Source organism: Garra rufa, chromosome 19 (assembly GCF_049309525.1).
Source record: "Garra rufa chromosome 19, GarRuf1.0, whole genome shotgun sequence".
NCBI classification, from domain to species: domain Eukaryota; kingdom Metazoa; phylum Chordata; class Actinopteri; order Cypriniformes; family Cyprinidae; genus Garra; species Garra rufa.
The window spans coordinates 38,532,050-38,558,769 of record NC_133379.1 but is presented as its reverse complement, the minus strand read 5'-3'; the positions used below and the strand labels follow the sequence as shown (position 1 = coordinate 38,558,769).

Sequence of the window (26,720 nt, the reverse complement as noted above, 5' to 3'; positions counted from 1 at the left end):
AAGAATCTATTTGATTGCTATGAAAATTGTATTTGTGTAATGAGCTGCTAAATTGATGCCTGAAGGTGTTTTGGAGAATTAGATGAATGCTGTAGGGAAGTCCATGATACTTCAAAAATGTGTTATATTAAGCTGTCCGTATCTGTTTGTGCACAGGTGATCGTGATGGAGAAGTGTCTGTGGTGCACCACCTCTTTTGTGGAGGGTGACGCGGCGATAGTTGGCATGTTGCGTCAGTACACCTCAGGACGGCTGTCCGAGAGAGAGATGGCCTCCCTGAATGAAGACCTCAGCTGCTGTCTGGAGTGTGTGGTGGAGTATCATCGAGCCAGAGACAAGGTCCAGGATCTGCACAAGGTACATAAACAACGCAAGCAAAAGTCTTCCAAAGTCATCCTTCAAAGGTGGAACAGAACATTTATGTTCTTGTGGAAACTGCAACTTGAGTGTTTCCTGCAGAGAAAAGCCAGAGTTCAGATGGCAGAATTGGAGTTTATTGTTGGAGGCTTGCAGAACATGACCATCTCACTTGCAATTTACGCTTTTACATTTTTAAGCAATGATTTCTTTGCAGGTGTTTCTTTTCTGTCTCCCCAGTATACTCTCTAATTCTCGCACCACAATCACTTCAACAATTGGCTATTATCAGGGTTCGGGGTTTGGAAAAGTATGGAATTTTCCAGATCTGGAAAAGATGGAAAAAAAAAAAAGCAGAGTATGGAAAAAATATTTGCGTTTTCAGACTTTAGCCCCCATTTAGCTTTTTATTTTAGAAAATTAAGAATTTAATGTAAAGAAGTGAGGTTTCACGGCAGCTGTTTAGTGATTGTCAAATACAGCTGAATGAGTTCAAGGTGCCCTTTTCATTAGGCAAAAAGCAGGTTATAAGCATTTTGTGTTTCTTCTCACTATATTCTTAGCACCTTATTAAATAGTCTTAAGGACCTTTGCAAAAATAGAAGATTTACAGATGTGTGCGCACAAGAAACCATTAAACTTGGCATATGGGACAATGCATGCTGATCCACCTATTGTGCAATCAGCCCATTTTGCAGTGTGGTTTCTTGGCCGCCACAGACTATGCATTAAAGAGACTTAATGCCTTGAAAATGGCATACAGCCCTATTGAAAGCCAAATGAATTTATTTATTTATTTTTTTAATCAGCCAATTTTGCCCATTTGTCACCACACAGAGGATGTGTTAAATTGAACATTAGGCCTTGATATTAGAGGTAAAAGTCTTTTTTTTGTATGTATTTTATTTTAGGGGCTCTGTATGTTGTCATTGTTCTGTATACCAAATACAGTGTAAAGCTGAAAATAGTGCTGTTTATTTTCATTTTTGGATAAAAGCATCTGTTAAATGCATAAATGTTGTGTTCCTTAAGCTTGCCTGTGTCCAGACACTAATTCTTGTTTACTTGCAGCGTTTGTGGGAAATGGAGAAGGCTCGACTCGTGCGTTTGTTGGGAACCATTGTGGACAAGGAGCTGGAGGAGGATGATATCTTTATTATCGAAGATGATCACGAGAAGCCTGTGTCGAAGACCTCCCCTGCAGAATTCCACGACAGTCTACGTTTCCCGTTGTTCGAAGTTCTGAAGTATCCATACTTGCTTTGCTACCGGGATCTGTGTAAGTCGCATTCTTATATGCAACATCTTTCCGTGTGGTGTAGTGGGTGGTTAAAAATCTAAAAACTGGAAGGTTGTTGAATGCTAAAATATCTGTCTTCTAGAAGACCTCGTAGAAGTTGCTTAGATTTCATGAGAGTCGGATGCATTTTAAAGGCCTTGTGGCCTATGTGAATGAAAAGGGTTCAAAGATGAGTAATGTGTACACTGCACACTAAAGCCCGGTTGCACAGACAAGGCGTAGGCCAAATTTGAGACTGAAATCTAAGGCTGAGCTGTTTCAACTGAAAGAAACTTGCACTTACTGATCTTAAAATATATCAGTGCCTCCGTTTTGTCTCAATGTACACAGTTATATATAATATAATATAAGAATCATGACAGCTAATAAATAATTGTGGGAAGCAATGGGAGTAACATGAATAAAAGTGACCTGTGTGCTTATTGGACGTAAATGATAAGAATGGAATCTGGGAAAGAGATAAATTCAGATCAGCTGGCATCTTTGCTTTGAGTTCTGGAATGCTTCCTTTGTGTGTTATTCCTGCAAGGCTGGGAAGACTTTTCTCCACTACATGTTTTGGTTATTACAATGGATTGTCCCAGCTTATGGCACTATTATATGGCAGCATTGTATGATGATTATTATCATATGGGTTCAAGCACATAATGCTGAAAGCCTATTGCAATTGTTAGAATGGTCATGGATAAGTGATCTCCATGTAATGGTGATTGTTAAGACCAAACCATAAGTCGTAGAGACTTGAAACTTGGAGGGATGGTAGTACTCCCACCGCCGACAATGTCACCAAAGCTAGCCCCAATTGGCCTGACGGGGGCGCTACAGCGATCAAAAGTTTTAAATCGCTCATATTCGGATTGGAAACAACAGATTGGAAACAAACCAGTACATAAATATTCTCTGTAGAGCGAATATCAAAAAAATAAAACTTTTGACTCAGGCAGGGTCACTTTTAGTAAAATGCCTGTAAAACTCCTCAACTGAATGAGATATTTTCGCCAACCTCAACACTTATGTAAGAGCTCAAACTGAGGTCACAGAAAAAAATCGCGTAGATTGGCCACTTGGTGGCGCTAGACGAGGGGAAAAAATGAAAAAAAAATGGCTGTATCTACAGCTACAAACCAGTATAATCAATGCGACACTAGCCATGTATGTAATCTACTATTATGATCATGTATCTCTTGCATGTAAGGAACCCTTGTAGGAGAGTGTAATGTGCAATCAAGTTATTCTTCCACTATAACCATATAAGGAGGCCTGTAGGAGTGTAATCAAGTTATTCTGCTATTATCAAATGTTTCCTGAGTAAAATGTTTGCATTGTATGGGGGTAGAAGGACTATGTTGAACATGCCTTGAGGAAAAAAAACACAAACAGAAGCTACCACAGTAATAACATAAGTGTGCTTTTCTTAATTCTTTTCTTTCTCTACAGGTGATTTGGTGGTAAAGGCCTTGTGCAGGTTGCAGGATATGAAACAGTCTTTGGCTGTATTCGAGAAGTATCAAGGAACATACCTGCTTCTTGTTCATCCCAATGAACAGGTAATTCACTCAAAGCCATATCGCAGTAGTTTGGTTGGTTTCCTCTTTTGGTAGTCTTGTTCTAACTCCACCTTTCCTCTCCAGGTGCGCCGCTGGGCAATCGATACAGCAAAGACCATGAAGAGTGTGGACAGGGATTCCTACTATGACCTTCAAGAGATTTTCTCCCGCATGTTTTATGTCATCGAGCTTGGAATATCGTTGGAATTTCCAGATTTAGATCAGGAGTCTTATGCAGGGGGCTTCATAGAAAGGCTGCCCTCTCACCTCTATGATTCGCAAAATGAGAAGAACTACTGGCTAGGTCTGTTTAAGTTTTTCCAAATCGCCATTCCTTTTGTCACTAAACTTGTACAAATTAAGATATTTTGGTTTGTCTTGTGTTGGCTTCTATGAGAAATCTCCCTCTGAGTCTTAAGGTTTTGATGCCAGAAGATACATTTCTCAGGGAATCTGTTGAATCTGTCTTTGATTAACAAGATCATCTTGTTTTCTTTTATGGCAGCTCATCATATTTGAGAGCACACAGTTAAATACATGACTATAATAGTAGAAAAACACTGTTTTATACATGTGTAGTTCATCTCTTGGTTCATCTCAAAAGAGTAATGCTCTTTTGTTCCCTACAGGAATCTGTATGCTACTAACACAGCTCAGTGCTGAGGCAATGGACTCTCTGTTCATGGGACAGTTTAACATCCCGCTTTGCATACTCAACACAATGGACGGGTTGAAAAATGGTATGTGGTGATGAGCTTTTCTTGATGTGATGGGATACAACAGACTAAAAGTAGTCCACTTAAAATGTTCTGTTGTGCTTTTCAGAGGACAATCCAGCTTCTGACCCATTCTGGCCCGCCCTCCACTGTTTTATGGTGATTTTGGACCGACTTGGTTCTAAGATCTGGGGTCAGGTCGACCCTAATATGGCTTTCCAGACTATCACTGGAGCAGCCAGCTATGTTGCGGAGATAAGAAACATCCGGAAAAAAACCATGGGGTAAGAAAGGCTTGCATTTATTGAAGAGAATTGATGCAATGCTTAAATACGGTCATTGCTTCTCACTATGGGTCTGCCGCAGTTGTGACTCATCAAAAGGCAATTTAAGTGAGATGCTCCATTGAAAAATTATGTACATTTATTTGCTTTTCAAGAATAAAGTGCAGAATTAGAGCCCTGTGAATTTTAATTTTTAAAATTTTTGTAAAAATTCAGTACTCCATTTAATGGTTAGATTAAATTATAGTAATCAAAAAGCATGCCTAATTGAAATCAAGACACTTCCATTTAATAATAATGAATTAAAATTTTAACAAAGTATAATCCTCATTTAGAATATATACCTGTCACAATTTCTTCAAGTTAAACCAGACCTTTACCTTTATTTATTGTGACAGGTTGCAGTGAATACCCTAGTTTCTGTGTGTGTGTTTTTATAATAAGTTTTTCTCAGATTAAGCAGATAAATGCTCACGAAGAGTCTCCCAGACCAGCTAGAGATGAATTTCATGTGTTCATCTCATCATATAATGAGCAAGTATAATTTGGACAATTAAAATGAGATTAACAAGATCAACAGATACCATTTAAAAACTATAGTTTTTAATTACTGCTTCAGTGAACCTGCCCATTATTTGACAAGACAAATGGTTCAGGCGGTGCCATTTGGAAAGTAAATGTCTATTGTGAAATGCTATGTCTGGTACAAGTTTTCTTTAATGTATGGTTTATTTAAAAAAAAAAATTAATGCACAGAGGGATGGTTAAAGTGGAGCCAGAATATGATGACAATATGGTGACCTGCAGTCAGATGGTGTACAACTGTTATGCTGCAGAAAAACCTAACCAAGTAAGCATTCACCTTATGCAACAAACCTTTACTGCACTCTTGGTAGTCTTTGCTTCAGTGTTTGTTAGGAAAAAGCTGACTGTTCTATTTTTCCATCTGTTCATCCCATAGGCATCTGGTTCGTCATCCAACAGTGGCATTTCCAGCAACTACATGATCTATGAGGATATGCAGTCCCTGGTCAACGTGCTTGATTCTGAAATGGGCCAGAGCATGCGTGTATATGGAAGCACTTTTCTGTGGTTCATTCCATTTGTCCGGTCCATAATGGAACTTCCAGAGCTCAATGCTTCTTATATTAGTGAAGTCATCCACTATCTTTGTGATAAGATACGAGAAAATCGACACATGCTGACCGGAAAGACAAGCGTGTGCGATAAAGTGACCGAGCTTTTTACTCGTATCCTTATTCAAATTGTTGAGATGCACTCTACTGAAGGACGCTTGGGAATACTTTCTCGCTGTGCACACAAATGGGTGGAAGAGATCGTCTTGTGCATCGTCCTGTCGGATGAGCCACATGGACCACCAGACAGGATGGGTGGGATTCACGGAGTCAGTTCAACCTCATACAACCTTGGGATGGTTGGAAGACTGCCTACATCTGGAGGAGGCATTGGTGCTATAACTGCTGACTGTATGAAACTGATTCGACTTCTGCTGATAGATGGGATAAGGAAATCCATCCCAAGCGCGACTCAATTTTTGAACTTGCTTACCAAGCAGTTGCGAGGAGATAAGAACAAGCGATGGAATCTATCACGTTCTGAATCTGACGAGCTTCACAAGTGTTTGTTAAAAGTTGTCCGGTCGATGCCAGAAAGGTCTGCTTCTCCGCTCCCTGTGGTTCCATCCCCATTTGCACCATCAGTGGAGGCAGCTACAAACACCATTATTTCCAGAAATTCAGTGCCAACCCTAAATCAGCAACAACATGAAGACCAGGAAGCAGGTCCGAGCAGAGCAGGAAATGCATCTGTTTTTATCAAAGAGGAGCCATTTTGGAGTGATGAAAATTGCATCTTGGATGAGGATCTCCGCAGAGGTCTTCAGGGCATCATGAAGGCTAAGAAGGAACCCTCTGACCCAGTGTCCATTTCAAAGCGGAGACCGGTTGATTTGGAACACATTAAACCAGATCTGGATAAAGTGCAGGAAATTCGATCCAGGTTGAATGATAACCAGAATTTGTCGAAGATCAAAGCCATTGCCAAACAAACACCTGTGTCGGCTAAAGAGGAATGTGGTTTTGGAGCTGCCGAGGAGGAGGAGGATGATGACGATGAGCCCCTTAATGTCAGACGAATCCGTTTGATAAAGTCTTCTATCTACAAGGTTGAATCTAGCGACTCTGAAGTTGATAGTAGTGCTGTTGGAAAAACTCCTAACAGGTGCATGCGCACCTCAAAAGAAATTGTGGAGTCCAGTACCATTGTCATCTCTTCTGATGATGATTCTGATAATGATGAAAGGCCAAATGATGTCCAGAGGTCTCCAGAAGATCGGGTTTTGCCTGAGAGCCCTAGTCGTGATTATGATGACCTCAGTGAATCACAGGTCTTTGAGTTTGAGACCCAGCAGTATGTGGCATCTGCTTGGGATGATTCAGATTTTGTTGCATCAGTCTTGACAAAGAAGCCCCAATCAGACCTAGTTCTCAAACCACTGGTGGAAGAAGTTCGTCATGAAGCATCTCCATCAAGTTCAGAGACCGAACCAATTCCAGATGAAGACATTGAGAGGGCTTGTCAACAAGCGGAAGATAAGATCAAAGAACATCAGCAAGCGGAAGATGAGATCAGAGAACAGCTACAACCGCAAGAGCCAGTGGATTCATGTGCGTCGTCATTGGCTAAAGCATCCAGTAGTGGAGAAAACTGGGATAAATTTGTCAAACCAAAACCTCTGAGAGTAAAAAGCCCAAAAAAGACTCCATCTGATAAGAAACGGCCTAAAAAGCCATTGATAATTGACGCCCTTGCTCAAAAAATCAGGCGCAACCCCTGGAAACGCGGCTCCACATCTGAGGAGGTAGAGGAACCTTCCTCTTCAACTACTCCATCTGCTGTATCATCGTCCTCTCCATCTTGCAGCAGTGTTTCCTCCCCTTATTTTTCTGCCTCCACTTCACGTGGCACCCCTGCCATAGTTCCTCCAAAGAAGGTGCGTAAAGTTGTCGAGCCAGAATCGACAGCAGAGCGTTTGGGATTAAAAAAGAAGGAAAGGAAAGCTTTTGACCTTTCTCAGCGCTCACTGGATTGTGTCGCTAAATTGCGATGCCATGGCCAGAAAGTGCAGGTTGAACCACAACAGAAGATGAAGCGGGTGTGTCGAGCCACGAAGACTTCTCCACAGAAACGTATTGTAAAAGGCAATAAGAAACTTCTGGGGTCGCAAGATATTCAGTTTTTCAGGCAAAGTCGTGAGAAGCATCCAAGGCCAGCAACGGGAGCAGTTACGACATCAGTTCCCAAACCAACAAAGATGGTTGAAACCCACTCACTGAAACCTGTTGCAAGCAGCGAGGCTGGTGATTTCTTTCCCAGTCCTCAATCAGATCTCGATAATCAGGATAATGAAAAACCTGCATCAGAAACCAGTCCTAGGAGTGATGGGGTTGGAAATAATGGTAGTGTTGAATCCAAGTACTTCCAAGCCAATGAGACTGCTGATGTCAACATGGAGGAAGAAGAAGAAAAACCTACTCCTGGGTCAAAAGACGAGGATGATGAAGAATGGATGTTCCTCACTCAGATGGAACCCACTGATATGGAACTGTGCTCTCAAATGGAGCAGTTTGAGGAGGAAAATGATGAGGAGCTTTTTCTTACCCAGAGAGATCCTGTTGACATGGACATTGATACGGATAGTGAATCCGAGGCAAGCCTAGGGCAACCAGTGTTGGCACCTAAACCAGTTCAGCCTCCTAATGGTGGAAATGATGATCATTTGTTCTTGAAGCCTGGCATGTCACCGATGTCTCAGAAAAAGGCCAAACCTTCTACCACAAAAATATACACCCCCAGCTCACGCAGTGCCTCGCTAGTCCTTGAAATGGAAAAAGGAGCTAAGCCTCCTCCTGCTGCTAAAGTTGCGAAAGCGAAGATTCCCCGACTGCCCACACCAATGCCACCTCCAAAAACATTTCAACCCCTCCCCACTCTACAACACCCGAAGCCATCTCCTTTACATCCTCTTCCACAACTCCCAAAACCACTTCTCCCACAACATGTTCCTTCTCCACAATTCCCAAAGCCACTTCCTTTACACCAACCTCCTCATGCCTCTAAGATGGTCACTAGTTCTAAAATAAGCTCTACCTCAGAGCCACCGTCTTATAAGGTATATCAAAGACCTGAGGCTCCAGTTAACAAACAAGTGCCCCCGATGGATCAAAGTCCGAAGTATGACCTTTCGGTCTTGACCCAAGCAATCCTGAAGTGGGAATATAGGATGCTTGACAATTACAAAGCATTTGGGAGTCCACATGATCTGTGCCATCTACCATTGAAGAAAGTGCCGGTTCACTTTCCTAGCTACGTGGAGTACTTCAACACCTTGTATCCTCTGCTACTAATTAACGCATTTGAAGAGGTGGGACTACATTTTATTCCTGCAATGCCTTAATATTTGAATGTAATAAGGACTGAATATTATACAATTAAAAGGTTAGTTTACCTAAAAATGAAAATTCTGTCAAACCTTTGAGACCTTTGTTCATCTTTTTCGGAAGACAAATTAAGATATTTTTGATGAAATCAGAGCTTTTTGACCTTGCATAGACAGCAATGCAACTGACATGCTCAAAGCCCAGAAAGGTAGGAAGGACATCTTTACAGTTGTCACATGTGACATCAGTGGTTCAACCTTACTTTTTTTGAAGCTACGAGAAGACTTTTTGTGCGCAAAGAAAACAAATAACGACTGTATTCAACAATTTGTCAATTTGTCTTCAATGCATGTTCACGAGATTTGAAGAAACTGTTGAATTAAGTCGTCGTTTTTGTTTTCTATGGGCACAAAGTATTCTCGTGGCTTCATAACATTATGGTTGGACAACGTCTGTCACATGAACTATTTTTAACGATGTCCTAACTACCTTTCTGGTCCTTGAACAAGACTTCCGTTGCTGTCTTTGCAGGGTCTGAAAGCTCTCAGGTTTTATCAAAAAATAACTTGATTTGTGTTGAGAAGATGAATGTCTTACGGGTTTTGAACGACATGAGGGTGATTAATAATTACAGTTGTAACACTCAATCTTACGATACGATAATATCATGATATGAAGTCTATATTTAACTATTTATTGCCTCTGTGAAAACAGGCTTACAAAAATGCCTCTTACTACAAATCTAGTAAAATGCTGTAATCATCTGACAAAAATTAAAGCATAACTGGTGACTGTTGTGTTATCCAACATGCACTACAATCACAGCACATGCAATAAACGAGTTTACTGCATTCATTCACTGTGAACCGAGCTGTTCTGAGGTGTGAAAAACACCGGATCGTGAGCTGATCGCCTGAGCAAAGTGCTCACTTTGCTTTGAAACACGCAGCAAAAACAGACTTAATAAAGTGATTAAGCCATATTGTGCATTTTGGTTTTAGATCATTTGACAAATACTGTGCCAAAGCATAATGGCCCAAAACACAACTTTAAAAGACCTTTCATGTTAGAATATTTAATATACACATTTTGCCCGATATTGATATTGTTACATCCCTAGTATTTAACAGAATTTCCATTTTTGGGTGAACTATCCCTTTGATTTATTCTTGTCCTGCTATTTCAAGGATGATAATTGGACTTTGTACCCATGTTAATGTTAATCAACTCCAATTTCAACAGATGGCTAATGAATGGCTCAAAGAGGGCAGAGTCAAGCTTGATCTAACAGTCCAAGGTATAGAATACAGCAATCGCACAGCTAGTGCCAGCTTCACAGGTAAGTCCAGCCATGTTGGGCAGTTCATCAGATATTCTGTAAAGTGAAGTATACACCCCTGGCTTGTATTAGAATACAAAGTATCAACCAAGTTTTACTTCCTTTTTGTAGCAAGCATTTCTCAGGAGACTGATTCTAGGCAACTGTACCCGAAAGATGAGGACCTTGTTCTCCTTTGGTTGCCAGACAACACTGGCGCGTATGCCAACGATGAGCCTAATTTCCATGAACCGCATCCTTATTTTGGTTATGTGTCTCGGTCCAATGTTTCCAACAGAGGTCAAGGTGTGTGATTTGTGTTTGTCATTAAGGTTTATGTACATTTATGGCTACCATCTCATTACTCTGTCTGTGCTCAGCTTCTAGGCCAATTCTAAACTTGACGATTCAGACACGTGGTAATGTATCTTCAGTGAATTCCCAAACTGTGCGCTGTGAAGTCATTGGATCAATGATCAGCATATTCCGGGAGTTCCGTGCGCTGTGTTTGCTGCGGAATGGACCAATGTTGCGTCCTCTTCTTGCTCCTCATGTGTCTTACTTCACGCACACTCTGGATAGCCCACCGGACCTGGATTCACCAGTGAGTTTCAGTTGCAGGGTTTGTACAAGGTTCTTAAAGTGCTGAAATTTAAGGCCTGAAAAACCCTTTGAAAATGGCAATATTCCTGAAGAGTTACTTGAAAAGTACTTAAATACTTTCATAGATACATTCTTTCAATTTCATTTTTTACCAAGCTCATCTTCAACTGAAATGAGCTAAAATTTCTAATAGCTAATATTTATTTTTTTTGTTGAATTTTGCGTAAATGTCATAAAATTAGCGAGCTAAGCCAGTTGTAGTACTGACAGTGTTATGTAAACCTGGCTGAAGATGCGAAATAAGGAACCGCTGATCCTTGAGTCATTTATGCTTCGATTGATTCAAATTCATGTTTTTTTTTCACATCAAGAGATTTGCTGTCAAAAAACAATTTTCGAACTTCGACATTGCTTTTAATGATTTTTTTACGGCACTTTATAGTGATTATAAAGGGAGCTTTTCAAAACTCTCTAACTGCAGAAATCCATTAAACCATTGCGTTGCAAAATTATTCATTTCGAAGCTCTCCAATCAAATCGCAATTCAGAAACTCTGTTAAACCATCACAATTGCATTGCAAAATGATTCACTATTTCAAAGCTCTCCAATCAGATCGCAAACCATTTGATTCTAATCGGGGCTTCATATCATGTATTGTGAATCATTCGATTTAGATTGGGACTTCAGAGTGAGTTTGTGAATCATATATGATTTAGATTGAAAGTTCGCTACCGTGAATCATTTAATTAAGATCGGGACTTAAATGCATATTGTGAATCATTTGGTTTAGATCGGGACTTCGGAGTGGGTTCGCGAATCATTTGATTTAGATCAGAACTTTGCAAATCATTTGATTCAGATCGGGACTTCAAATTGCGTATCCCGAATCATTTGATTTGGATCAGAACTTCGGAGCGCGTTCGTGAATCATTTTGTGAACTGAATGATTCGCAATTTGCTCACCGAGCTTTTTGAAACTCTGAATCAGTGAAACCGTTGTGTTGCAAAATGATTCACCATTTTTAAGCGCTCCAGTCGGCCCGTGAATCATTTAATTTAGATCAGGGCTTTGAAGGTTCAGGAATTATGATTTAGAATGAAACTTCACTACCGTAAATCATTTAAGATCAGAACTTCAAATTGTGAATTGCAAATCATTCAATTTAGATCAGGATATTGGAGTGGGTTCGCAAATCATTTGATTAGGATCGGAACTTTGCAAATCATTTGATTCTGATCGGGACTTCAAATCACATATCGCACATTATTGAATTTAAATCAGGACTTTAAAGCGCATTCGGTAACAATGTGGTTTAGATACGAACTTAACATATCGCAGATCATTTGTAATTTTAGATCGGGATTTCAAATCCCATATTGCTAATCATTTGATTTCCTGAATCATTTCGTGAATTGAATGATTCGCGATCCGCTCACCAAGCTTTTTGAAACTCCGAATCAATTAAACCATTGTTGAGAAAATTATTCACTATTTTAAAGTGCTCCAATCGGATCGTGAATTATTTGGTTTAGATCGGGACTTCAAATCGTGTATTGCGAGTCATTTAATTTAGATCAGGACTTCGGAGTGGGTTCGTGAATCATGTGATTTAGATCCGAACTTGGAGTATCTCAAATCATTGATTTTTAGATCGGGCATTTAAATTCGGAGCGGGTTCGCGAATCATTTTGCGTTTTGAAAGATTAGCGAACCGCTCACCAAGCTTTTTTTTTTAAACTCTGAATCGGGTAAGCCATTGTGTGGCAAAATTATTCACTATTTCGAAGCGCTCCAATTGGAGCACAACACTGTTTATTTAGATTGGGTCTTCAAATTGTGAATAACTTGGTTTAGATCGGGATTTCAGAGCGGGTTCGCGAATCATTTGACTTAGATCGGAACCTTGCATATTGTGAATCATTTGATTTAGATTGGAACTTCATACATGATTCGTTTCAGATTGGGACTTCAAAATGCGTATCACGATTTGTGTATCAGGAGTGGTGGGTGAAGGATGTGTTGCCAGGTTAACAAAAGTAATTCATTTACACCTTAGATGACACAAGTACTGCTTAAAGACCTTAAAAGTCCTGGAATTTAATTTTACAGTATCTGTATGATCCCTGGGGTTGTTCTTGGGTTGATTCATTTACTTGTAGACTTTTTTGGGACAAAATGCAACACTATACAGCTGTTCTTGTTCAAGTTTGTACCTTTTGTGGCATGCATGTTTAAGTCCAATAAGTGAACCTTATTTTGATCCAACATCTTTGCTTGTCCTTTCTCTTGCTCTTTCTCTGCATTCTAGGAGTTCAACAGGGACCAGGCTAAAGCAATAGATTGTGGCCTTGCCATGATAAAGAGGACTCGGAAGACTCCCAAATTTCTCCTTATCCATGGTCCTCCAGGAACCGGGAAGAGTAAAACCATTGGTGGCCTGTTGTACAAACTACTATCTCCGGTATTTGTTTGTATCTTTTCGCCTGCACACTGTGCATGCTCTCAAGGACACCTTAATCTGCAACTTTCAAGATATGTTTGTTTCTTGAATGTGTTTTGTGTGTGTGGTTATTTGGTCAGGGTACAAACAGTGCTGCTCCTCCTGGTGTTGGGAGCCTACACAACAAGTCTCGACGGACACGTGTTCTTCTCTGTGCGCCCTCTAATGCTGCCATCGACAGTCTGATGAAGAAAGTAATTTTGATCTTTAAAGAGAAATGTCGAAACATCAACGCTCCTCAAGGTTCTGATCTTGTGCACACATTTGCATGTACTTTGATATGCTGTCACATTACAGCATGTTTCATGCAATACTTTTGTTTACAGGTAACTGCGGTGACATAAACCTGGTGCGCCTGGGAAGTGAAAGGACAATCTCGAAGTCGCTAAAACCTTTCAGCCTTGACCACCAGACTAAAGCTAGAGCACGTGAGGGATAAATTATTGCATTTATAATTTAAGTTGATTCATGTGCATGTGGTGTATGTATAAGGTGTGTGTGTGTGTGTGTGTGTGTGTGTGTGTATAGAGCGAGCCCAGCAAACTGCAGAAGCTGACATATACAGGCGGAAGGAGCAGCTGGACCAAAGTATTGAAAATCTCTCCCAGCGATGTGCGAAGACCAAGAAGGATTCTCCTGAGGTAATGCATCATTTGCACACAAGTTTCTAAAAAAAACAAATACAGTTAAGGTCAAGTTTACATGCACCTTGCAGAATCTGCAAAATTGTAATTATCTTTATCAAAATAAGAGGCATCATACAAAATGCATTCTTTGTCTTAGTGCGATGCATTGAGCCAGGGGTGTAAACTTTTGAACAGAATAAAGAAGTGTAAATTTCGTAGTTTTCCTAAATATTTTGTGTGTCTAGGAACTATGAAGGTAAAATGGTAGCAAAACTCGAGAGCTTGTTAATTTGAATGTGAGAACTTGTCATTAATATTCGTATTTGTAAGCTGAAATTTGAACTCACAGCTCTGATGTGAAAAGCTGAATCTGTCGATTTGCACACACAGACAATGATCAAAACACCCGTGTTTTGAATTTGAAGTTGCAAATTGATAACTACAATTGTGTAAAATGACATCCACACAAACAAAATGACAGACACAAGTGTGTACGACATTTGCTTTCGCACATTACTTCAGTTTTACTGTACAACCTCTCAGATCTGGCAGTTCAACTTCAAATCCTAGCGCTTTGACTTTTGCTACTCTTTTTGCGATATACCTGTAGCAAAACTCTCTCGTGCACTTGTAAATGCAGACGTGAGAGCGCAGAGCCGGGGGCGGGGCTAGGGTGGGAATAAAGTCATTTTATTGGTCGATGCCTGACCAATGAATATCGCTGAAACTTCTTTATTGGGTTAAATTCCTTATTTGCTTGTCTTTATTAATATTCACTTGTGCGTATATGAATAGCATAAAATAACATGGCATATCATTAATGAACATTTTTAAATGCAACAATTTAAAAAACGTGCTTGATAATGCCTAGATGTACATTAAAAAGCAAAATCTAAAAAAATAAGCAGTTATGACCGGCAATACTGTTTTGAGCAACTAGAGCTAAAGAATTTATAAAAAAAAAAAAAACCATAAGGGCATCTGGTGGTTAAACCATGACATTAGATATGAATATTATCTTTCTAGCCACTAAATGCCTCTAATTTGCCTCTTTGCGCTGGAATAATAGGCAAATTAAAAATGGCCATCGTAATTATTGCGCATATTTTTTAGTACCAAAATGAATAATTACTAGAAATTGCTGCAAATACAGCGACACTCCTGTCTGTTCTGATTAATCCCATTCAAATATATTCACAACGCAGAGTTTTTGGAACTGTTGAGAGCTCCATGAACCACGTGACCGAGGCGGTGAGATCAAAGCATGTCGCAACTCTGTTTCTCAGCGGTTCTTGTACAGCGATATTACTCTGCAATATGCAGTAGGATATACATATGAAAGATGTTGCATTATTTGTTTAGCAGATTATAACTGAATGACAAGATGAGTGTAGTGCAAAGTCCCCTAAAAGCTAAGGATATTCAATGAAAATTGTTTCCAGTGTTTTACTAATAACTGATACATATGCATTAAATGTTTCTTACTGCACTGTAATTCGCGTTGACTAGCGTTGTTCATTGGTCAGGCATCGACCAATAAAATGACTTCATTCCCACCCTAGCCCCGCCCCCGGCTCTGCGCTCTTACGTCTGCATTTACAAGTGCACGAGTGAGTTTTGCTACAGGAAGATCGCAAAAAGAGTGCTAGGATTTGAAGTTGAACTGCCAGATCTGAGAGGTTGTAAGTGCTGACTTGAGGTTGTACAGTAAAACTGAAGTAAAGTGCAAAAGCAAATATGTTGTACACACTTGTGTCTGTCATTTTGTTTGTGTGGATGTCATTCATTTTACACATTTGTAGTTATAAATTTGCAACTTCAAATTCAAAACACTGGTGTTTTGATCATTGTGTGTGCAAATCGACAGATTCAGCTTTTCACATCAGAGCTGTGAGTTCAAATTTCAGCTTACAAATGCGTACATTTAATATGACAAGTTCTCACATTCAAATTAACAAGCTCTCGAGTTTTGCTACTGTTTTACCTTCATAAGGAACCATGTGAAGAAAAATAAGTAAAATTTACCCTGATATTCTAATTTAATAGTTACTGTAAACTGAGTCCCTCAGTTGTCCTCCGTGTGAAAATATGGATCTCAAAATCATAGTCATTGTTGGAAAGGGTTCAAATACACAAAAATGCTGAAAAACCAAAGAATTTGTGGGACCTGATTCACCTGAAGGATTTTTCTGAAGAACAGCAGGCAGTTTAACTGTTCAGGACAAAGGGCTCATGAACAACTCACTAAACAAAAAAAAAAAAAAAAAACAGCTGTGGATCATTCAGGCAACAACACAGTATTAAGAACAAAGTGTATGTAAACTTTTAAACATAATTTTTATGAATTCAGCTGTTATTTTTGCTTGTGGACTATATGTAAATGTCTTTTATGTGAAATATCTTATTCAGGTCAGTACTGAATAAAAAGTAACATGCATGATATATATATATATTGCAACTATAAATGATATCTGTATTCTTTGTATTAATGCTGTCTTGAATTTCTTTAACTTTATGGGTTGGTTGACAGTTCAAGAAGATGATGGAGCAGAAGTTGCAGTATCTGAAAGAGCGAGAAGGACTGAGTCGGCAGATTAAAGAGGTAAACTGTCACGTTTGTTTACATTTGTGCTTCACAATACTTGATACCAACACAAACACGCATGCCTCTTGTCTCTTTCTTAGTGTCGCAGCAAGCGACAGGAGAGTCAAGCTGTTGTGCTGCAGAACGCTCATGTGATCTGCTGCACGCTAAGCACTAGTGGAAGTATTGTGCTTGAGAATGCCTTCCGGCGTCTTGGGCATGAACCATTTAGCTGTGTCATCATCGATGAGGTACTGAAATAGTTTCATAGTTTTTGATTTCATGAAATGGTTTTATTTGGTCAAATACAAAAGTAGTACAATTATAATTGCAGTTTACATCTCAGATTAACTGAGACACAATGAAGACTACGTAATGTTCATAATATCACATGTTTTATTTGACTTTTGTCATATTGCACATTTATCACTAATACTCCCAACAACTATCCTGGAAATCCAGAGGTCTCGCGAGAGCACAATTTGAATTGTCTCTGCAAGACACTCTGGCATCGAGCAATGATGCACGTTACTGCATTACGTTACGCTACAATGAACGAGTTAGACTTGGCTTTTCATATAAAAGAGGAACAGAAAACAGTGTTAGTTAAGCGTATGGGGCTTAGTGAAAACTTAGTGATTGGTCGTGGCGTTATCCAATTGCGTGCAGCAAGAGTTTCAAATGCATGCTTGGTGCCGCCCCTCGAGTTAGGCCCTTTTCATTGCTAGATGCCAGACCCTTAATCTTAATAGATTAGGGTCTGGATTTTTTCCAGGCTACCCAAAAACCACTGTATATATCAAAGCTGCTTTATTTTTGCACATCTGTAGGCTAGTCAGGCTAAAGAAACGGAGACTCTGATTCCAATGCTGTACCGATGTCCTGCTGTAATCCTTGTTGGTGATCCCAACCAGCTTCCACCAACGGTTGTCTCCCAGGTAAACCACTATATTATTCATAAAGTATGTGTATTAAAAGCATACAAATGTAAACTCATATAATATAATATTTTTGTGGGAGGGAATTCTTGGTGAAAAATAGCCGGCATATTTTATTTATTAATATATATTTTTGAATGATATTTTGTCAAATATTTGATTAAATCTTTTTATCTGCTTGTTTTCTTTAGAATAGAACAGGTTTTTTATTTAATTTTTGGAAATCATTGGTCATAGGCTCCTTGATCTGAGCTTATGCATCCTATATTCTCGTCAAAAGTGCTAGTTAAATGTTAATGTTATACTCCCAAAATATTAATAGCTATAATGTAATAAAATATAATATTTTTTGTGGGAGAAAAATTCTTGTTCAAAAATGGCTTACATACACGCGTAATATTATATATTAAATAATATTATATTATTTTATATATATTTGTGGGAAGAAAAAATCTTGGTCTAAAATAGCTGGCCTATATATCAAAAATGGTCAAAAATGGCTGGACAACACAACGAATTGTAATAGGGAATTTCTTGGTCAAAAATGGCTGCCTTTTTTTTCTTTAAATGCTATTTTTTTATTATTATTATTATTATTATTATCTTATTTAAATGGCCAGCCTACACACACAAACACATAATATAATATAATTATTATATTATATAATTAACAATTATTTGTGGATTGTTTTGGCACTGAAAAACTGAGGTGCGTAAGATCAGAAAATCAAGGCCTATGAACAATCTGTGCCAAAACTAATACAAAGCCTGTGCTAACTGAAAGAAAACAACTTGGAAAAAAATTATCTGATATTTGGTAGTTTAGCATGTTGAGGGATTTCTAAGCCCTTTTTATTTATCTATTTATTTTGTAGGTCGATTGTGTTTTTTTTTTTTTTTTTTTTTTTTTTTTTTTTTTTTTTTTTTGACACACCACACCAAATTAGTTCTAGGGTTTTTAGAATAGCATAAGGGCTAAACATAAGTGACAGTAAATTAAAGCTGCAGAAAAAAATGTATTACTTGTCTTTGCATTGTGTATGATTTGATGTATGTATGTATTAACACATTTATTTATTTGTGTTTGTTTTAACAGAAAGCAAAGGAGTTCGGCTACGACCAGTCTCTTATGGCAAGGCTATGCAAAAGTCTTTGTCAGTCAAACCCGCAACAATATCCCATTTTCCTGCTCAGCGTGCAGTACCGCATGCACCCGGATATCTGTATGTTCCCCTCCAAGTACATCTACAACAGTGCTCTTACAGACGACTGGTACGCACACACGGCTCTTTGTTTGTTTGGAATGTTTACAGTTGTGGCATGTGTAGAGCGGGAGGGAGAGACAAGAGAATGTTCTGCAATTGGACTCTTCGTGTTTATGATGTGTAGGCAGGGGCAGTGCAGGCAGTATGATCAGGGGCAGACGACTGTGACCCAGTCTAAAATAAGACTCCTCAGGTCACTGAGAGGACCGTGCGTGTGGTGAGTGCTCAATGTAGTGAGCTGCTAACTGCAAACTAAACCAGATCTCAACAAACATGTTCCACTCACACTAAATGACTCCCACTTTGTTGTGAAGGTCTATTCATACTGAGAAAAAAATTAAAATGCAACAAGTCGCAGATGAAAGGTGTATTTAATGAGCGGAGTGAACATGCTGGGTATCTCTAGCACTTTTGGTCTCGATCTAGTTGTGGTGCAACCTGCGGAAAACTCAACTGCGGTGAAAACTCGGCTCTATTATTCAGTGACAGTAAGGTTTATATGAATATTAAGTTGTTTGCAGCAGGATTATCATAAACCAGATTAAAAAAATAATAAGTTGCCTTGGAAAGTTTTAAGTTGAAGTACTAAAAAATTAAAACTAAATAAAATTACAAAATTAAATCAATTACAAATTATAAACTAAAAAAATACATATACACAACTAAATTTATAATTAACAAACGGAAATGAAAACCCAAAACAAAAATTAAATCTAATTTAAAAAAAAAAAACGAACTAAAATGGTATATCTATGATAATAAAATAACACACTGGCTTGCAGTACAAAAATTATTCAAAATAAAATAAATGAACATATATAACAAAGTATAGAGGCATAAAAAAACCTACAAAAATGAACAACGAAATAATTTGGAAATGAACTAAAATTGAAAATATAAAACTTAAATCTAATTCAAAATTAACAAAAAATATAATGGTCTTTCAGTGATACTAAAATAACACTGGTTTGAAGTACAAAAATTATAAAAAAAAAAAAATTAACAAATATTAAAAAATATACTATATAGACATGAACTAAATGCATGATGAAAATGCACAACAAAACGATTTAGAAATGAACTAATATTAAAATGAATCCGGAAAATATTAAACTTAAATCTAATTCAAAATTAACAAAAACTAAAATAGTATATAAATAGATGTATTAAAAAAAACCTAATATTAAAAAAAAGTATATAGACAAACTGAACGCATGACAAATGCACAACAGAATAATTTAGAAAATAAGTAAAACAATTTAAATGAATCCAGATAATGTAATAATTAAAACGAATTAAAATTTTATAAAAACTAAAGTTGTACATCAGTGATGCTAAAATATGATAAAATGAACAAGTATTAAAAAAGTACTTTAGAGGCATAAGCTAAACGCATGACAAAAATGCTCAAAATAATTTGGAAATGAATCCAGAAAATATAAAACTTGAATCTAATTTAAAAATTGACAAACTAAAATGGTATATCAGTGATACTAAAATGACACTGGTTTCAAGTACAAAATAATTACAATTATAAAACGGTTAGTTCCATTCCTCATTTCTGATTGGTCAGCAGCTGTGTTTTATTCACGATACAGCACGGCTACGACCGCTTCACTCAACGTTCTGTGTATCATTGAACCTCCTTAGCAACGTAAACAAAGCTTTAGCAGTTAGGGACTACTTTTTACAGCGGAAGGCAGTTAATGATTTTACTTTATGAAAACGTACAACCTAATATATATAAATTAATAAATATTTTTGATATTAATATTTTTATTGTGTGGTAACCATTTTATAAAAGCAATAAGGTACTTGAGGCCGTGCTGTATCGTGAATAAATCACGGCTGAAGGGGTTGCAGGCACTCCGCTAACAACGCCCTTCAGCCGTGATTTATTCACGATACAGCATGGCCTCTCGTACCTTATTTCTTAAATAAAATAAATTAACAAATATAAGAAATCCTATATAGATAACTAAATGCACAACAAAACAATTTTTAAATTTAAAAATTAAATCTAATTGAAAATGAACAAACTAAAATAGTATATCAGTGATACTTAACAGTGGTTTGAAGTTCTAAATAAATAAATGAATCAGTTAACAATTACAAAGAAAGACGATGCAGACAAAAAAAAAAAAACTAAACGCATGACAAATGCATAACAAAGTAATTTGGAAATTAAGTCTAATTTAAACGAAACCAGAAAATATAATTGTAAACCTAATTAAAAATTAGCAAAAAAAAATTTGTGGAGCAAATATTCTTTCTTGGTGTGACTAGGCCTTGAATCTTAACACTGCGTTCTGTGATCAACTTCATGCTTTTTTTCTTTTTGTTTTGTCTGTTGCTTCAGTGTTAATACAGTCTTGCTCTAAGTCATAAAAAGACAATTTGGTTGTGCAAAATGGTATTTTTGGCTAGTAATTCATTTGTATTGAGAGGTGTGGCAAAAAATGTTACTTTGCAGCAAGTAGAAATCTGGACTTCTCATTTATGTCTTTTTGTCCCTCAGTGAGACTGCTCAGAAGCGCTGTTCCTACAGCTGGCCCTTCAAGCCCTACAAAGTATTCGATGTGACGGATGGAGTAGAGAAGAAGGAGAGAGAGTAAGTAATAGAAGAATGTGGGTGGGAAGGTGGACTTTTCTTTCTTTCTTGTGTCTGAACATTTAATTTATTGTGTTTCTCCATTGGTCAGTTCATTTTCCAACCACAAAGAGGTCAAGATGGTCTTGCTGTTGTTGAAGCTGCTGGGCGAGAAGCAGCCGGTGCGAGTGGGCGTCATCACGCCCTACAACGCCCAGAAACAACGGATAACGGAAGCAGTCAGGGTTTCGGGCATCAACAGCAAACAAATTCAGTGAGTGTTCAGTGTGCAGCTTTACATTTTGATGACAGATTATGAAAAACTTCTTTTAAGTAATTTTCTAATTCTTGTAAAACAACAACTCTGCAGCTTGCCATAAGAAATAATAATTAGCATTGCAATTTTGTATTTATGGTTCTATTTAAATTCTATTTAAAATAATCTCCTGATAATACACTGCCTGCCAAACATTTGGAGTAATAATGGATTAATGCTTTTTTTTTTTTTTTTTTTTTTTTTTTTTTGAAAGAATTTCTTACAAAGTCCTTAAGCCCTGCATTTATTTGTTTAAAAAAAACAAAACAAAGTGTCACAAAGCTGAATTGTCAGCAACCATTAATCCAGTCTTCAGTGTAACATCAGCTTTTTTTTTACAAATATATGAACATTTTAAATCACTATACATTTTGCAAAGATTATAAATTGTTAATAAGAACCATTATTAATAAATGAGCAGCAAATCTGCATGTTGGAATGATTTCTGAAGAATAATGTGACACTGAAGACTGAAGCAATGATGTTGAAAATTCAGCTTTGATCACAGAAATTACATTTTCTAGGGTTCATACAAGGTGTTTAAAGTGCTTGATTTTGAAATTTAAGGCTCGGAAAAGCCTTCCTAAAGAGGTACTTAAAGTGCTTGAATTATTGAAAGGCAATATATTTATGACATAAGTGTTTCACTTTTGTTCAATTAACAAGCATTTTACACAAAATTCCAAGGACATTATAATACATTATTTCAGTTAATGACTTAGTACTACTACTGTCTTAGCTTACTAGTTTTATGTTGTGTAAACATGGCTGAGGATGTGAAAAGAGGAACAGATGAACCAAATCAACCAAGTCTTTTACACAGACACCGCTCCGATTGATGCAAAATCATCAATCATTGCATTCAATCATTCATTTCAAGTGATTCACTGGCAAAAAACATGATTTTAAGAAGTACGTAGTGATGGGTGAAACTTAGCTTCTCGAAACTTACAATCAGTGAAACTATTGCTTCACAAAATGATTCACTTTTTCGAAACGCTCCAATCAGATTGCGTATCATAATTCATTTGTTTCGCGAATCATTTAATTTAGATCGGAACGGGTTTGTGAATCTTTTCGCAAATTGATCAAAAATTGTTATATCGCACACCCCTACTATTGTGTATACACTTTATGTACAGCTGAACAACATGCATAATTGTGTTTTAGGGTGGAAGTCGATACTGTCGATGGCTTTCAGGGCAGAGAAATGGACTGCATCATTGTGTCTTGTGTGAGAGCCAGCAATGAAAATGGTTCCATTGGGTAAGCATCTGTAGCCTATATATTATTCAACCAAAATATGTACTTTTCTGGTTCAAACATTGCAATACTTCTTTCTTTAAGGTTTCTTGGAAATCGGCAGAGAATGAATGTGACCATCACCAGAGCTAGATATAGTCTTTTCATACTGGGACATCTACGCACACTCAGGGTAACGTACACATTTATACATTTGTTTATCAGGAGGTGCTGCTGCGTACTTCTAAGAGCTTTTAAGTACTTCAGTACTTGAATTGGACTTTCTAAAAATTTAAGGCCTGGAAAACCCTTGACAATGGCAAGATTCCTGAAGAGATACTTGAAAAGTACTTGAGTTATTGAAAGAATGTACCTGAGATAAGCTTTTAAAAAAAGTTTAAATGGTTATTTCATAGATAATGTCATAAAATTAGCAAGCTAAGCCAGTAGTAGTACTGACAGTGTTGTGTAAACATGAATGAAGATGCAAAAAGAGGAACAGATGAATTGAATCAATTGAGTGAGTCATTTACACTGGAACCACTCCAATTCAAACTTGTGACTTCCATCATTAATTTTAAGCGATTTAGTAGCATAAACTAGATCAAATTGAAAGAGCCATTAATTTTTGAATTTCAGCTTTGCTTGTAATAATATAAAGCACTTATAGTGATTGGAGAAACGGTTAAACCATTGCATCACAAAATGATTCAAGGTTTCGATGTGCTCCAATCGAATCGTGAATCATTTGATTTCAGATCGGGACTTCAAATCGTGTATTGCGAATAATTTGGTTCAGTTTGGAACTTCAGAGCGAGTTTGCAAATCGTTTGACTTGGATGGGAACTTTTTGCATTGTAAATCATTTGATTTAGATCAGGACTTCGGAGCGCGTTCAGGAATTATGATTTGAATCATTCGATTCAGATTGGGATTTCAAATCGTGAATTACGAATAATTTGTTTTAGATTGGAACTTTGGAGCCGGTTCGTGAATCATTTCGCAAATTGATTTTGTGATCCACGCACCAAGTCCTTAACTGAAATGATGGTTTGCGAATCATTTGTTTCAGAACAGGGTTTTGGAGTGCGTTTGGGAAGATTTGTTTTTATTAAACAATAGAAAACATCAAACCATTAGGGCGGTACAGGTAAACTAGGAAAAATAAAGTACAAAAATTCAGAAAGAACAAATACAAAAGCCAAAGTCAATTAAAACAGTAAAAAGTGTAGCAACCATGTTTTTTGTATAACCAGATTTTTACTACAAGTACCATGGTTTAACTTTGTGTCATCTAAGGTGTAAATGTATTTTTTTTTTTTTTAACCAAAGTAGTGCTTGAATGGTCCTTAAAAGTCCTGGAATTTAATTTTACAGTATCTGTATGAACCGTGTTTTAATGATGTTTTAATGCATTTCTGCAGGAACATAGTGATTGGGGAGCATTGATTGAGGACGCTAGGAGCCGTAAAACCATAATCCAAACAATGCAAAAAGATTTCGAAAGTGACGTCCGGAAGATTCTCAAACCAGAGCCGCCGACCCGCAGTCTCTCTTATCCCCCAGTAGAGCAACCAAGCACTGCGACCTCACCTGTTATGCACTCACCTGTAGAAACAGGCCCCGCCCCCTTTCCACGCCCCCACCGCGAGACGAGCAACGCACCTGTGCCGCGGCTAATACCTTTGGAATGCACTAATAACCCAAGGATGAATGACAGGCCCACAGACCCACGCTTTGCAGAGCGGCGGCCAATCGGAGAACAGAGACCGGAGAGAGATGGGCGGGGCTTTCCAGCTCAATCACATCGCTCAACAAGCAGAGCTAATTCATATGAATCTGACTCCAGAAGTACTGGCCAGTCTTCCAGATACTATTCGAAACACCGCGGTTATTCGCCGCCGAGGCGGCACAGGAGATAAATGAATTATCCCTGTTTTTATTTGTCATTAAAGCTTCACGGCAATGCATTAAGAGAGAGATTTTTCTTCCTCATGTCCTCTTCTTCATGTTTTGAGAACCCACTATGCATAAAGGTCGTTGAACGTCTCTTTCTCTGGCAATTAGCTTGACGAATTAGTTCTAATCTTGGACTCTTTCTGTCTTTTGCTGCTAAATGAAAAACTATTTTATGCATGAAGAGGGATGTTTTGTTGTGTACAATAGGTTTTGGATTTTTGGACCTTGTGCCTGTCTCCCAAATATAAATATATATGTATATTAATACAATAACTGCACTTTCTTAAGCAGTTGGACTTGCTCAGAAATAACCATTTTTTTGGTGTTTGAGTCTGTGTTTGTCACTTATTTGAATGTAACATTGATTTGAAGGTTTTTGCGGGAAAGGATTTGGTGTGTAAATGTGTTGTGCATGGATGCAGTGCTGCTTGTTTCACTGGTTCTTTTATACTGACTTTTAACATTCTGGATTATTTTTGACTGAGCTGACTGTTAGAAGATTTAGTTTTTGTTTTTTCAGGTAACTTTGATTATAGTTACACTTATTCTCGAGGAGGTGTTGAAGAAGGCCAAGAACAGAACCAGTATTGCTTAACATTTTAATTTCAGATATAAAATGTCATGTTTTGTTCAAGTTGTGAATGAGAGTTGAGTTTGAAATTGTACAATTGAAGTATACAAGCCAGAGACCTGGAGACGGAGAGATCGACCCGCTACTGTGGATTTTTTCCCTTGAGTTTTATCTTTTGTGTGACCAGTTTTACAAAAGTGTATGAAGAGGACTTTGTTTTGTACAGATGCACTTTTTGTAGACGGGAAATTAAAAAAAGTTCCTTTTTTTTTTATTTACACCTTGGATTTTTATTTTATTTTTTATTTGTGTCATGCAGCTGTGCCACTATTTTTGATAAACTGCCACTGTTATATATGAGTGGTCCACTAAATCTAAATGGAATTTACAGTTGAGGTCAAAAGTTTACATCCCTCTTTCAGAATCTGCAAAATGGTAATTATTTTAAGAGGGATCATGCAAAATGCATGTTGCTTATTACACATAAATGCTGGATAACCAAAGAATTTGTGGGACCTGAAGGATTTTTCTGAAGAACAGCAGGCAGTTTAACTGTTCAGGAAAAACAAGGGACTCATGAGCAACTATCACTAAACAAAAAACAGCTGTGGATCATTCAGGTTTCAACACATTAGAATCAAGGGGATGTAAACTTTTGAACAGGGTGATTTTTTTTTTTTTTTTTTTAATAAATTAAACTATTATTTCTCTTGTGGACTATATGTAAACATTTTTATGTGAAATATCTTATTCAGGTCAGCACTAAATAATAACATGCATTTTGTACGATCCTTCTTATTTTGGTCAAATTAACATTTTGCAGATTCTGAAAGGGGGGTGTAAACTTTTGACCTCAACTGTATATAAGTGCCTAGAAATGGGCGAATACTATGGTTGGATTTTAATCAATCAATACTATGGCATAAGTGTCAGCCTCTGTACATGGTATGTGGTACCACCAGCCTTAGGGTTTATCTTTCTAACCAGTGATTTCTGAAAATCTTTCCTTATGATCTGGTAGGGATCAACACCTCACCCCAATTTCTTAATATATTTTATTTTTAATATGTGCAATGAGACACTCAAGGCTATGGTTTTATTTTATTGTGGTAAACTATATTTTTCCAATACTTGCAAATCATTGTCGTAAGTGGTTTATTTCTTTTGCGTGATAACGACAACGATGAAGTAACTGTTGTTCGGCTAAGTAATACAGACGTGTAGTGATTGTTTTATAAAATCATCTCTTTCAAGATAATCTCAAGTCAGGGAGCTCCAGGTGCCAAAAATTTGACTTTGTTGGTTGAGACAACAAAGCCAAGATGCCTGCAGAACAGTGATGAAATATTTTATTTATCTTATCGAAGACAATTGAAAAAGTTATTTTGCCTCATATGCGAGCTGGTTGCATTTTGAAGGCCTCAAGGCCAAACTGACTGTGTAGGCGCTTATGAATAGAGAATACAGAAGGAAGCAGCCACAGGATGAGAAATAGATAATGTGTGTAAAACTCATTAAAATCTTAAAATGTACAAGCCTTTG

The 26,720-nt window shown here is 37.5% G+C and overlaps 1 protein-coding gene across 2 annotated transcripts; it reads left to right on the top strand.

Annotated features, from left to right (window-relative positions):
• Positions 1–165: 165 nt before the first annotated feature.
• setx (senataxin) lies at positions 166–25,456 on the top strand. Of its 2 annotated transcripts, XM_073824795.1 has the most exons (25): positions 166–357; positions 1,429–1,636; positions 3,095–3,204; positions 3,289–3,508; positions 3,834–3,944; positions 4,030–4,204; positions 4,961–5,054; positions 5,166–8,648; positions 9,907–10,003; positions 10,115–10,288; positions 10,363–10,586; positions 12,896–13,048; positions 13,168–13,330; positions 13,414–13,515; positions 13,616–13,728; positions 16,244–16,315; positions 16,399–16,548; positions 17,128–17,235; positions 18,332–18,507; positions 18,625–18,717; positions 21,019–21,111; positions 21,203–21,364; positions 22,577–22,672; positions 22,754–22,841; positions 24,073–25,456. In XM_073824795.1, the coding sequence occupies exons 1-25, from the start codon at positions 166–168 to the stop codon at positions 24,568–24,570; spliced, it is 7,155 nt and encodes a 2,384-aa protein (XP_073680896.1). In that variant the 3' UTR covers positions 24,571–25,456. The 2 variants fall into 2 exon arrangements, with proteins under 2 accessions (XP_073680896.1, XP_073680895.1); XM_073824794.1 differs by lacking the exons at positions 166–357; positions 1,429–1,636; positions 3,095–3,204; ... (3 more) ...; positions 4,961–5,054; positions 18,625–18,717 and having other exon boundaries at positions 5,191–8,648.
• The last annotated feature ends 1,264 nt before the right edge of the window (positions 25,457–26,720 follow it).